The sequence below is a fragment of the Platichthys flesus genome, chromosome 12 (genome assembly GCF_949316205.1).
Source record: "Platichthys flesus chromosome 12, fPlaFle2.1, whole genome shotgun sequence".
NCBI classification, from domain to species: Eukaryota; Metazoa; Chordata; class Actinopteri; order Pleuronectiformes; family Pleuronectidae; genus Platichthys; species Platichthys flesus.
In genome coordinates this window covers 1,281,582-1,295,492 of record NC_084956.1, presented here as the reverse complement: position 1 = coordinate 1,295,492, position 13,911 = coordinate 1,281,582, and the positions used below count along the sequence as shown (strand labels likewise).

Below are 13,911 nucleotides of genomic sequence, written 5' to 3'. Positions count from 1 at the left end.
CTGCAGTTTCCTTGACTGTCAATATGGATTTAAAGTATTTAATATACATTACCACGATGTCTTACACACACACAAATACACACACAGACACACACACACACACACCTACCTATGACACAGAAGGGCTTCCTGGCGAACCGGAGGCGTCCCTGCCAGCCTCGGTAGCGGCAGCAGCAGCCAGAACTCCATATCCTGATGATGTACTCCAGACCAAACACTACAATCATCACAAACTCCTGCAGGGCGCACACACACACACACACAGACACACACAGAGAGACAGAGACACACACAAAACCAGATAATTTAAATGCAATTCTGCACAGGAACAAGACACAAAGGGTCAGAGTCAGATTTGTTTGTTTGCCTCACTGTGACTTTCATAAACACTTCAACACAAGGTGAATCAGAGGAAAACATGCATTACTTCATCCACCTTTTATTGAATAGATGTTTTAAATGTGTAAATAACGGTTTAATATCCTGATGTGAGGCTCCGGTGTAATTAACACCATGAACAGTGGCTGGGTCCCCCCCCGATGCAGCAGCAGCTCCAGACTCATGAAGCTTCTTACTGAGACACTTCTCTGCTCCGACACTTCGAGACGTCCTCGGGGAGGAAGACGTACGACTCCACAGGATTTCTTAACAACTTCTATTTGTCACGACTAATGACAACAGAGCTGTCCTGTGAAGGAGGAGTTCAACCTGTAGCCCTGGAGGCTGCACACGTTTATCCTCCTTCTGTTAAAGCTTCTGTTTTCATACAGGAATTCATTTATTCAGTTTATTTGATTGAGACCCTGCAGGTTGTTATAAGTGTTTTATAATGAACTTATTTTCTATCTCTTGTGGTGTTTGGACCACACAGGGGCAATAAATAAAGTCCTTTTCACACTATGGTTTTTATTATATTATTATTATTATTACTGAGTAGGAGAGATGTTGGCAGCCTGACTGTTTCTACTTGTGTGCCTCCAGTCTTTATGCTAAGAGAACCTCATATTTAATAGACAGACATGAAAGTGGAATCTTTGGTTATTCTCAGCTCCCTCTCAGCACAGACCTTGAATGATCCTGATTTATTTTCATATATTCCAAGAAAACCTCTTTCAAGTTCAAGTTTCACAGGAGATCCTCTCACTAAAGTCGTGTTTGTGTAAATGCTTCACACTTTGTTCTGAGGCGTCACCGCAGTCACTCCCAGAGAAAAATAAATTGCTGTTAAATTTTTAAAATGCAATTTCTCACAGCCCTGAGCACCATAATTAAATCCCCCCCCCCCCCCTTTTCATTCTACACCTCACTAGGCAGGAGACAGAATGTTGATGGACGAAGAAGAACAACATGTTGTGTCTCTAACTTCCTCTACACACAAACATCACTTCCACCGCAGCAGGATTCAGCCTCGCTCCTTCCAAACAGGTTGTGTGTCTGTTTCCTCAGACACACAACCTGTTTACCTGTTTACCTGAATCGATTTGTGACAGCGTGATGATGAAGAGGATCTCAAGAAGCAAATCGATCGTTACAGCTCGGTAGAGAAACACAGTGTTTCTCTGGTTGTGTGTGTGTGTGTGTGTGTGTGTGTGTGTGTGTGTGTGTGTGTGTGTTTGTGCGTGCGTGCCTGCGTGCGTACGTCCTACCAGGATGAGAAGACAGTGTGAGGAGAATTCCTGGTGAGCAGGGATGGTGGAAAACACAGAGAGAACCAGACATCCAAACACCAGGATAAACCTGAGGAGACAAAACATGAGAACACACACACACACCACACACACGCACAACACACACACAACACACACACACACACACCACACGCACACGCACACGCACACGCACACACACACACACACACACACACACACACACACACACACACACACACACACACACACACACACACACACACACAGTGTTATGATCAAGTTATAGTCAGTTATTCACTTTGAAGCTGAACATGTTAGATTCACTCGGATTCATCTGCAGGTTTCTCTGGCAGCAGCCTTTGGATAATGGACGTGATGTTTCTGAACCTCATCCTTTGATTCTTTGTTCTTTAAAAATCTAAATAATAAAAACATAACGTGTTCTTGTTATTGTCGTTTTACCGGAGCGACTTGTTACAGAGGAAACGGCTTCTTCCTCTGAGGAGACACAAGACACCGGTGACATTTTTATAAACAACTTTATTGTTATGAGCCGCAGAAACAAAACTCCATAAAACGTCCCTGAGTTCTGGTGAAGGGATTTGATCAACAACTAAACAGAACTATCGTCAGCTCCACAAAAAACAAAGGTTTGCAAATCTGTGTTTTAAATGCAACTGTCAATCAAAGACTTCATATAAAGATGGAGGACATGTCTTCACATCCTCTCACTGTCCAGAGCTGAAGCCAAAATATTCCAGATATGAACGATGCCTTCACCGATGACAAGAAAATAATAACACTTGAATCTGTGTGATGGCAACGACCTGAAATGACAGGAGAGGATATTTGGTCCATGTCCCCTCAGTTAACATGGAGGAAGCTTGTTTATGACCTATAAACACAGAAAATGGTTTGAATCCACTATTAGATTTGCAGATATTAGATGTCACACTCGTCTAATCATCAACGCAAACTCAGAGAATAAATCTTCATAAATCAAAATTTCTCAATAAACCCAAACTGTGCCAGTCCTCCTTCCAATCAGAAGCCTCCTTGTTGCCTGACTGTTCTACCCACCCCCCCCCCCCCCCCCGCCCTCCCCCCCCCATCTGCAGGGAGACCACTCAGCTCCTTCTAAGTCATATGGTAACTCGATTAATGAGCAAACACAAATTAAAATTCATAAGGCAGCTTCCAGGCAACATATGCACTGGCAGGAGGCCGCAGCTGTTCTTCACCAGATCTCCCCACTGTGGCTTTTTTTATTCAAAGACGCCATCTGTCTGGTATTCAACGTCTTCTCGTCTCTGCTGATCTCCGAGTGGTCGTTGTTTAGAGGAGATGTTGCAGCCTCCTCCTCCTCTCCAGACCTCCCTCTCCAGACCTCCTCGTGCTCCTCTCCAGTCCTCCTCCTCCTCTCCAGACCTCCTCCTGCTCCTCTCCAGTCCTCCTCCTCCTCTCCAGTCCTCCTCCTCCTCCTCTCCAGACCTCCTCCTCCTCCTCCTCCAGACCTCCTCTTGCTCCTCTCCAGTCCTCCTCCTCCTCTCCAGTCCTCCTCCTCCTCCTCTCCAGACCTCCTCCTCCTCCTCTCCAGACCTCCTCCTGCTCCTCTCCAGTCCTCCTCCTCCTCCTCTCCAGTCCTCCTCCTCCTCCTCTCCAGACCTCCTCCTCCTCCTCTCCAGACCTCCTCCTCCTCCCTCTCCAGACCTCCTCCTCCTCCTCTCCAGTCCTCCTCCTGCTCCTCTCCAGTCCTCCTCCTCCTCCTCTCCAGACCTCCTCCTGCTCCTCTCCAGACCTCCTCCTCCTCCTCTCCAGACCTCCTCCTCCTCCTCTCCAGTCTCCTCCTGCTCCTCTCCAGACCTCCTCCTCCTCCTCTCCAGACCTCCTCCTCCTCTCCAGTCCTCCTCCTGCTCCTCTCCAGACCTCCTCCTGCTCCTCTCCAGACCTCCTCCTCCTCCTCTCCAGACCTCCTCCTGCTCCTCTCCAGTCCTCCTCCTGCTCCTCTCCTGTCCTCCTCCTCCTCTCCAGTCCTCCACCTCCTCTCCAGTCCTCCTCCTCCTCCTCTCCAGACCTCCTCCTCCTCCTCTCCAGACCTCCTCCTGCTCCTCTCCAGTCCTCCTCCTTCTCTCTAGACCTCTTCCGTCTTCCTCTGGCTTTAATCTCTCATTCTCTTAGTTTCTCCCTCAGCGTCTTGCGTGTCTCTCTCTCTCTCTCTCTCTCTCTCTCGCTCTCTCAAAAACCAGAGAACACACAAAGGGGCTGAACATTGTGCGACTGAATGATAACACAACATTATTTCTGTTCGCTGCCCCCGGAGGCATCACGGCGTCATTTGGAATCGGAAAAAACTTCTGTGATTTACATCGAGCTTCACGTGTGACAGAAGGAAACACACAACCGGCAGTCGCTCCTCCGTCACACACAAGGACACACACATTGTGTAGATCAGATGGTTGTTGGTCATTACACAGAAAGGAACGTTTGCCTTCAGGTGATTGTTGCTTCTTTTGTGTTGCGTTCACACAGGTAGAAGAATCAACTGTGTTTTCATGATAACAACCGTTGTGTTACAGTTCAGCACGTTGACGTTATGGTATTTTCATTTCACAGAATAAACAATACAGAAAAGCATTTATGTTTTATGTAAAAAGTACATTTTTTAAGTCTATTTGTGTATTATAAAGTTTATGGTGAAACTGTAAAATTATCAAACCTGAGCTACATTTCTCCGTCTGAGATTTTGAGAATAATGATATAATATCACGAGAATAAAGTTGTAATCAAATGAGAAACAATTCATAACAATTTGAGAAAAAAGGAAAATCTGGTAATCGTAATAATATGACTTAACTCTCAAAATCTTTTTACTATTCCATTGTAAATAACTTATTTTATGAATCATAACCAATTTTTTAAATAACGCCTATATATCAGCTCATAAACCATGATCGGATATTTGTCACGAATCTCCACATCAACCCCAACATCCACGTCTGGTTCTAGTTGACTTGACCTTGTTAAACTAGTATATTCTTTACTTATTATTAAACCACTCCTGCATTCAGCATATTGTCGATATCACTTAATGCACTCAGACACACACACAGTGTGTTTCCACCTCCTCCTGTTTATCAGGACGTGATGTCACAACCGGTCGATGAGGCTGTTCCATCGATCGGTCGCTACGTGAATCAGAGACGAGCTGAGGACGACGTGTGAGGACATGTTGGAGACGTGAGTGAGAGGAGACGGGTGAATGTGAGCCGAGGTTTTTCAATAAATAGGTTTATTTGCTGGGTTATTGATTATTACCTTTTCTACTTTCTAGAGGAGATTATTTCTGAACTCGTCTTTTCTTTCATTATTTATCATTTATCTTCATTGTCATTTCTTTTTATTTGATTTCATGTGGACTTTGTATTTCATTTGCATGAATTTATTCAGACAATTTTGTTTTAAACTTGTTTAGATCTTTGATAAGTGCAAATAAGGTTTAAAGAAAGATGAACTGCTTCTTCCCCGACTGATAGGCCAGATGCTTCTGATTGGAGGAATTCTAACTATGGCCGACACATCTGTCAGGAAGTGGACGTTGCCAGTCGCACTCGCCACACGTCCAAGTCATGTGACGGTCGTTATCCACGTTCTGAAAAGGAAAACTGAGAAAAACTTTTACTGGAAGAAAAGAACTTATCGATCCCAGAGAGTTTTCATCTCAGGCCCCAAATCAACCTTCACAGATAGGAATCAGATCAAAGTGAGGACGTCTCGGAGCTGGAGTCGCCTCCATGAAGAAGCTCAGTGAAACTGATCGACTCCAGAGTTTCTCCCGGAGCTGAGAGCGACTCTGAGCTGCTCTATTAAATAAATGATTTTCCAACAGCTGCTGTGACGCTGAAACACATGATGAACAGAGCATCTGTCTCAGGGATCTCACATTCATCTGTGTTCAGCCTCTTTGCTCAGGGATCCCTCATTGGAAAGATATTACATTTTGTGTCATTTGGAGCTGATTGAACATCGTCTCAGAGTCTTTCACAGATTCTGTTTCAGCGTTTGTGACAATATGAAACTTTTTAATTTACACAGTTAACAATGAAAAAAGGATGTGCTTATATGTTCATAATTTATCAGGATAATTTAACAATCACTCACAATTGGTATCTATATATATATATGAGCCGATATCAGACGTTTAGATCCAATAAAAATCTCCCATATTCTCACAAGTGAAATCTGCTTCAGACTCTAAATGACACTCGGCTCCTTTCATTAGATGTTTCGAGCGCGTGTCGCCCCCCCCCCCCCCCCCCCACAAACACACTCAAGCGTCAGGCCGTCCGACAAACAGCTGGTGCTGGATGTCCTCAGTGGACAGCGGACGAGTTGCAGGCGTGAGAGAGAGAGAGAGAGAGAGAGAGAGAGAGAGAGAGAGACAGAGAGTCCACTCTGGTGCATATGGCAGAAACAAGCTGCCTGTGAGTTAATGCTGATGAATAACCTGAGGACACGCAGACCAAACCATATACAGCCAAAGACCTGCAGGAGGAGTGCAGTGTGTCTGTGTGTGTGTGTCTGTGTGTGTGTGTCTGTGTGTGTTTGAGTAAGCAGTTTCATAAAGAGCATCATGTCCTCACATGCAAACCAGACACAGGAAACATGAACAACTGATAAACAGACATTAAGCTGAGTGTTGTTCATTGTTCATGTAAGAATTATGATGACCTTCACTGAGACGATGAATCATTTCATTTAAGACTAGTTGTGTGTTGCTAGTTTGCGATAAGAGCAGAGTTCACATGCAAGGGAAGGTTTGAAGGTTTATTCCCTTTGTTTCATTTCAAAGAAAAGGAGAAAAGTTATTTAACTTAATTACAAATATTTGTATTAAAATGTAGTTTTTGTATCTTATTCGATGCTTGAAAAGATTTATGCGACGTTTGAAGTTAATTCAATTGTAAAAAAAAATCTGATATTTGAAAGACAACAGCTACTAGATTAAACTATCAACATTGTCCTTTAAGAATCTTTTTTTTTAACTGGTATAAAACGGTAAATCGATGTAGACCAGCACCAGAGCTCATTTCTCCACCGAGGCCCGACTGCAGAAAGAGGAATGACTTCAGCCGCAGATCATTTCCTCTCAGAAGACACACTGAAGTGGAGGGAGACGCAGATAAATCCTCTCTTCTGCCAATTTATGTGTTTGACTTTCTGTCTCAGTGTGTAATGTGAGAGCTTGGAGATTTCTCATAAAAATATGAGACGTGAATTATGTTTCTGACAAATAAATCAAGGGGGGAAAGTGTGTTTATATGAACCAATCAGCTGAGGATGAGAAGGAGAGAAAGTGCGTGTTGCATGTGTGCGTGCAACAGATCGAGTGCGTAAGAGGTCAGGGTTTTCCACGCAATCTGGTCTGGTATCATTATCTATTTCCTTCTTTCTTTCTGTGCCAACCATGCATACCCTTTCAATCAAGACAGAGGGAGGGAGGGAGGGAGGGAGGGAGAGATGGAAGGAGGAGAAGAGGAACCGGGAGAGGCCAGTAGCTCGGGATGAGGAAATGTCTCATAATGTTGAGGTGACAACACAAAAGAGGCAACTGAAGATACAGTAGAGGAAGAGGAGGGTCCAGCATAACGAGGAAGAGGAGCACAGGAAGGAGTCAAGCAGCTTCTCCTGGATGAAAGCAGGACTAATAGAGATAAGGACTCAGGAGAAGGACCTGGTGGATCAGCACATCAGGAACCAGAACCACCATCATGTGGTTGAAGGCCTCCACCAACACGTCAAGTGTCAGTCCACATGCAGAACACGTCACCGTGACCTCTGACCTTTGAGGTATAATCCTTTAATTTGTTCAAGAGACAACTGATCAGGATTTAAAGGGAAATCATGTTCAAAGGGTCAAATTCATTTTTTGGTAAGGCCACCTGAGGTCACAGTGACTTCGACCTTTGACAAAAATCAGTTCATCCACGAGTCCAACTGAAGATTGTAACCAAATTTGAAGAAATTGGCTCAGGAGCTCTTCTCTCATTGAATGAAAGCACACAGCGGTAGATCAAGAGAGAGAGGGGAAGACGAGGAGAGGAGGAGCAGGAGGAAGAGGCGAGAGGAGCGAGGGAAGGAGTGAGACAGAGCGATGGAGCCAGGCCGACTCCTGGCCAACGGTCTATTAGTTAATCCCGGTGTTTATCCAGTGGAGTGCTTTATCTTACCTGATGATGGCAGCGATAAAACACACGGTTTTATTTCTAAGCAACTACTTGACCAAACAAAGGCGAGCCAAGGACACAGCTCTGCACGGGCCAGTTCCCCCCCGCTCCCTCCTCAGAGACCTTCTCCATCAGGAGCAGGAGCTGTGATCATCCTCCGGTTCACCTCAGAGGGTTCACGCTTCAGGAGGTTGGTGCTGATGGAAGCGAGCTGAAGGGATCTCGACCTGTTGCTCCTCACGCTTCAGTCTGAACCCAGTCAGCAGCTCCACCAATAAAACCAAAGCAATGAAGCCGGCAGCAGGACAACAGCATGCTCTACATTTCCTTTTGACCTTTTCAGGTTTAAGCTAACTTCATCCTGTGGATCTTCTCAGGATCAGCAAATTAAAAACCTCCTCTGGAAACTGACTCAATCCTCGGGGGGGAAACTTCTGGACGTCACATCGCGGCCTGCAGCTGATGAGTCACACACACACGGACGCATGTGGTCGACGGGAATCGACATCAATGCAACCGGATACGTCAACGTGTGCGTTTATATAGAAACACAAAAAGAGAAGGAGCAGATGTTGTACGATGACTTTCAACACACACTGAAATTATAATGAGCTACAGCGGCTCAGAGTGAACATCTCCACCAGGGATCCCTCAAGTTAGTGTTTGTACATGTTGAAGGTACAAGTGTGGATTCACGACTGAATTCAGCAACTTCTGGATCTTGATTTTTATTTGGATCTACATCAAATAACAAAGAATCAAAGATATCAGTCCCATTAATATGGCTTCATCAGTATCCATGAATTATTCCCAGGGAAAAATGACAACAAATAAAACGCTTGCTATGTAAAGAAAGTGAAAAACAAATCCTAGATCTGCGTCTAAATCCACATCCCTCCCCAAGTTCAGGCAGAAACCTGTCCAGGAGTTTCTCCTCCTGACAAACAAACAAACAAACAAACAAACAAACATGGGCATAGTTGGTGCGTTGATGAGCTCAGGCCTCGTTTTCAAACCTTCACCTGAACGAATCGGATTCTGAATAAAGCTCCAGCTCAAGTTCAAGCTTAATAAAAAAACAAATTGACTGGAAATCGTTTCAGTGATGTTTGTTTTCCTGTTGTTGACAAACAAGCCAACGAACAAACGGGAAAACAGACACATCATATATCCTCTAACTCTGTTTTCTGTTTGGATTTATTTGGGTATCGTTGGAGTTTTGAGTTTCTTTGCTCGTCTCCTGTGAATCTGCAAACTTCTAACCCCACGTTCAACATTTAAAAACCTGCACAGAATCAAAACGCATCACAGAGGGACACAAAAAACACACTTGGCAGCGACGGACTTGAACCCACAACATCCAGAGCTGATGGCCCGTCAGAGCAAGACGGAGGAGAAGAGGACGAGAGATTAAGAAGCAGCCGTTTGTTTTCTTATCCAACATCTAGCAAGCCGATTGATCACAGCGAGAGAGAGAGAGAGAGAGAGAGAGAACGAGAAAGAGAGACGATAGATGGGAGAAGGGGCACGGAGAGAGAGAAAGAAAGAGGTGGAGAGAGGCCAACTTTCCATGATGTGGGATTCACAGAAGACGGCTGACGGCGAGAAGAGTCGGAAAGCTTTTAGTGCGTGAGAGTGTGTGTCTGTGTGTGTGTGTGTTCTCGCTAACTAGACGCAGAGTGACATACTGTTGAGGAAAGCCAACAGCTAACAGGGTTCATAAAACACACACGCGCTCACGCACACTCACACTCGCACACCATACATCAGATTCCTATCAGCGCCCGACTCAGCACTCGCACCGAGACCGAGACTCCTGTTCACAGAGCGGGGGAGAGAGGGGACGAGGGAGGGAGGAAGAGAGGGAGGAAGAGAGGGATGAAGAGGGTTGAAGAGGGAGGAAGAGGGAGGAAGAGGGATGAAGAGGGAGCGCGAGGAAGAGAGGGATGAGACAAAACTTCTTTCTTTTAATCAACGAGTTAAAGCTTGTTTGGTAGAAATTCAATATAAAGTTATGTTTTAACTTTTGTTTCATCTCAATTATACAAATTGCTGTTTTATTTACTCTAGAATGGGCCCTTTATATTTAAATACTTTATATTTAAATACTTTATATTTAAATACTTTGTTTAAATACTTTATATTGAATCAGGAGCGGACAAACTATACCGTTTGAGTTTATTTGAGAACTGAAGCTACCACAGGTTCCCGGTCATATTCAGAGGGGGAGGGGGAGTTGAGGGGTGTTCAGCTGCAACATGAAACTTCACCACTAGATGTCACTACATTCTACACACTGAGCCTTTAATCTGGACCGATATCAGATATCAACACAGCGAGAAGACGACACTGCGCCGGAGAATTTCTGAGAAAATCAGAGAACACACAAACACCATCTAGATGAGATGAGCTGTATTTGTAACGTATGTCATTACACACGGTACAAAGTGCAGTGAAATGTGTTATTGTGTCCCCTCCGGTTTTTAAAATAGTAAAATAAAAGACAGCATAAAATAGCACATCTCCTCCAAATCAAACCTCCTATCCAGAGGAATGAGACACACAACTCTGCTGTGAGTTCCCAGACCTGAAGTTATCTGTTTGACAGTAAACTGTGTTCATTCAGCAGACACTCTGTCCTCCTCCTCCTCCTCCATTTCCCACTTAGCCAGCATTATTGTGCACAATGTGACGGAAAGCATTGCACCTTTTGTATCTCAGGAAATCCACTGGGCTTAGTGGGCAGACTTGATTAATGCCAGTGAACCAGCAGCTACCAGTTGTGCACACGGGGCCTCGTTACTCAGACCAACGATCCAAAGAGGCCGATGAGTGAATGAGAACAAAGCCCGTTCAGCTCCACTGGAAAAACAAGGACTCGCTTCTTTCTTCATATTTTTGGCAAACCGTGCTTTTGGTGAATCAACAGAGCTTTTAATCACTTTCTCTTTAATGGGAGAAGAGAGTTTTACTGGTATTTCCAGAACTGAACCTGTATGAAGAATGGAGCAGATTTTATAGATCCTGAAGATTTGACTTTTTAATGTTCTTCCCGTGTCTGCATTTTCTCTGGGTGCTCCAGCGTCCGCTCTCGGAAGACCTGCAGACGATTAGGCTTCAAATGGGGGGGGGGGGGGGGGGGGGGGGGGCGTGAGGCACAGGACAGGACAACTGGGATCAGCGCCAGAGAAACTTTACTGGAAATTCTAATTACCTAAAATGGCAGTACGTGTACTTTGTTTTTTTTGTCTACTAACATGGCTGAAGTGTGGTCTATTACCTAGACTGAGTCCAGCCACCAGGGGGCGATGGAGACGCTTTGTATTTGGGAGCCTTGATGTCACTCATCCTGTATTCACTCTATGGTCACAATGGTAACCAGTGAACTCCCCAGTCACTTCAATAACCACTAAGTTATTAGTCCGGTGAACAGTGAGCACACGTGAGTTCATTTAACCACAGCAGAGAAAACTAAATGGGAAGTGAACTCAGGATCTGGGATGTGTGGAGCCGGAGGAGACGAGAGGCAGGAACCCGCTGAGGAACTGTGGGTATGGGGGGGGGGGGGGGGGGGGGGTTAGCTCATTAAGCAAACAGACGGCTGATGGTTCCCTCAGCACCGACACAGGGCAACTCTAATGGAGGGAGGCTGACTCAGCGCCGCTGCTGGCAGAGGAGTAGTGTGAGCGCCCGGAACTCCGTGAGCTGCTTATTACAGTTTGAGTGTGTGTGTCTGTGTGTGTGTCTATGTGTCTATGTGTGTATGTGAGAATAAATATGCATATATGTCAGCTCCGTCCGAGCAGCCGTCAACACATGCATCTTCCCACACAGCTCCATCTGCTCCGCTGCCTCATGACGGTTTATGAGTTTGGAATTTATCACAGGAGAATTTAAAAATGAAACTTTTAATCTGCTAGTTTGGTTCCTTGTGTCGGTTCCTTTCCTCTGGAGCTCAGGACGTGGAACCTTCTAGATGATGAGGTGTCCGGGTGAAAGTCTTTAAAAGTCCAGGTTCAAGATCGATATCAGCCGTCACACGCATGTTCCAATAAAAAGCTTCTTTAACGCTCGATATGAAGGAAACTGTGAATCTGAAGACGGGCTGCTGATAGAGAAACATGTGTGATTTTTTTGTCTGCCTCCATGTTTGATTCACTCTGAAGTCACGTTTGATTAAACTTATGTTTGTGCGTTCTCACAACTGAATGTTCTGTCGTTATGTCATTGGTCTCATGTTTTTAAATGAGTTATAATTTGAAGATGCTCTATTTAGCAGCAGACATCAGTCGATCAATGGAACCTGCACGCTGACGTCTTTCCTCTCTAATTTCCCACTAATGCAATTTTTCATTCCCTATTATCCGTTGTTGCTGCGGCTGCCGGAGATAAAAAAAACACACAAACATCTGCTCCGGGAGGTTTTCTGTCTCTTCTGCACAACGGCATCACTTGGTTTGTTTTTTATTTCATTTGGATTTAATTAGAAACTCTCAGGAGCATGAAACTATTTCTTGTGCCAAACTGCAGAACTCACTGAAGAGACAGGTACAGTAGATGAACTGCCATTACATGCTCTGTTAAGTCTTTTTGTTAACAATCCAATATAAACAACAGTTTGTTAGATATTTGAGGTCAAATGATGAATTATCGTGGAGGCAAAGGTTCGGTGGCTTGAAGTGTGAAGATGAGAACATGAGAAAGGGAGGGGGGGGGGGGCAAGGAAAGAAGGGAGAGAAGTCAGACCAAAAAAATAATAGAGAGAAAGGAAGAAAGATATTTTCCCCATTTCCAGTCTGGTGGAAGTGGGACACAGTCGGCCTGCAGGCGAGAGAGAAACCAGCCGTGGCTCCTGTTATTGGCTCGCTGCTCTCGTTTTCAAAAGAACAGAAAAGACACCGATGGAGCAGAACGTGTGTATTAGAGAGACAGAACCTCATGTTCATGTGTGTATTAGAGAGAAAGAACCTCATGTTCATGTGTGTATTAGAGAGAAAGAACCTCATGTTCATGTGTGTATTAGAGAGACAGAACCTCGTGTTCATGTGTGTATTAGAGAGAAAGAAACCTCATGTTCATGTGTGTATTAGAGAGAAAGAACCTCATGTTCATGTGTGTATTAGAGAGACAGAACCTCATGTTCATGTGTGTATTAGAGAGAAAGAACCTCATGTTCATGTGTGTATTAGAGAGGGTGAATACTGTGTTTGTCATGTTGTGTGTTTTCCACCTTTTATTTAGCAACAAGGAAAATATCCAATACAAAGTTTTGGCTGTAAATCTGAGTCTTTCTGCGGAAAAAGTATTTAACGTGTGATTTTGATTCCGTGATGAATATTGTTCACAATCATCACAAAATCGTTCCACTTGTTACCGACGGATTTATCTAAATCTTTGCTGCTATGAAAAGCATCATTTTACAGAACAATGCAGAGAAGATGCTTTTTTATACAATTTCCAATATCTATATAGTTGTTAAGTTTTTTTAACATTGTTATTTTAAAGCTTATGTATAAACTCTTAGGGAATCACTGCTATTTTAAATATATCATATCTAACAATATATCTGTATCAGATATTGTTTACTCTTTCGTTTTATTTAGGATATTAAAACTTATGAGCTGTGAGTGAATGCTGAAATCATGGCATTGCTAAGTATAAAAGAACAGAAAGCAATAAGGCATTGATAAAACAGAAAACAGAAGGATTACACAGAAGCGTGCGCGGTGAGAGCCGGCAGGAGAAATGAAGACATTCCAACAGTGAGGGAAACAGATGGAATTCGGGGAACGCAGCAATCAGCCGCACTGACGGCCTCCAGAGAAGAAGAGTAATCAGCGGTCTGCTAATGGGGCGCAATCCACGGTTTACATCTGCTTAATGTGTTTAACATAATGTGTGTAACATTGTTCTGTATGATTGAAGGTGTGTGTCACTGACACGTGCACAATCCGAGTGTGGATAAATATCAGTTCCCTAAATATGCCGGATCCCTTTCATCTAGATCCATGAATTATTCTACGAGAAAAAAACAAAAG

At 44.1% G+C, this 13,911-nt stretch overlaps 1 protein-coding gene across 1 annotated transcript in view; it reads right to left on the bottom strand.

Annotated features, from left to right (window-relative positions):
* Positions 1–13,911, bottom strand: part of kcnq5a (potassium voltage-gated channel, KQT-like subfamily, member 5a) — a 70,072-nt gene that overhangs the window by 23,229 nt on the left and 32,932 nt on the right. Inside the window, exons 2-3 of the mRNA XM_062401006.1 lie at positions 1,647–1,737; positions 110–236 (exon numbers count right to left, since the gene is read on the bottom strand). Coding sequence (XP_062256990.1) covers positions 110–236; positions 1,647–1,737 — 218 coding nt within the window. The remainder of the gene's footprint in view (positions 1–109; positions 237–1,646; positions 1,738–13,911) is intronic.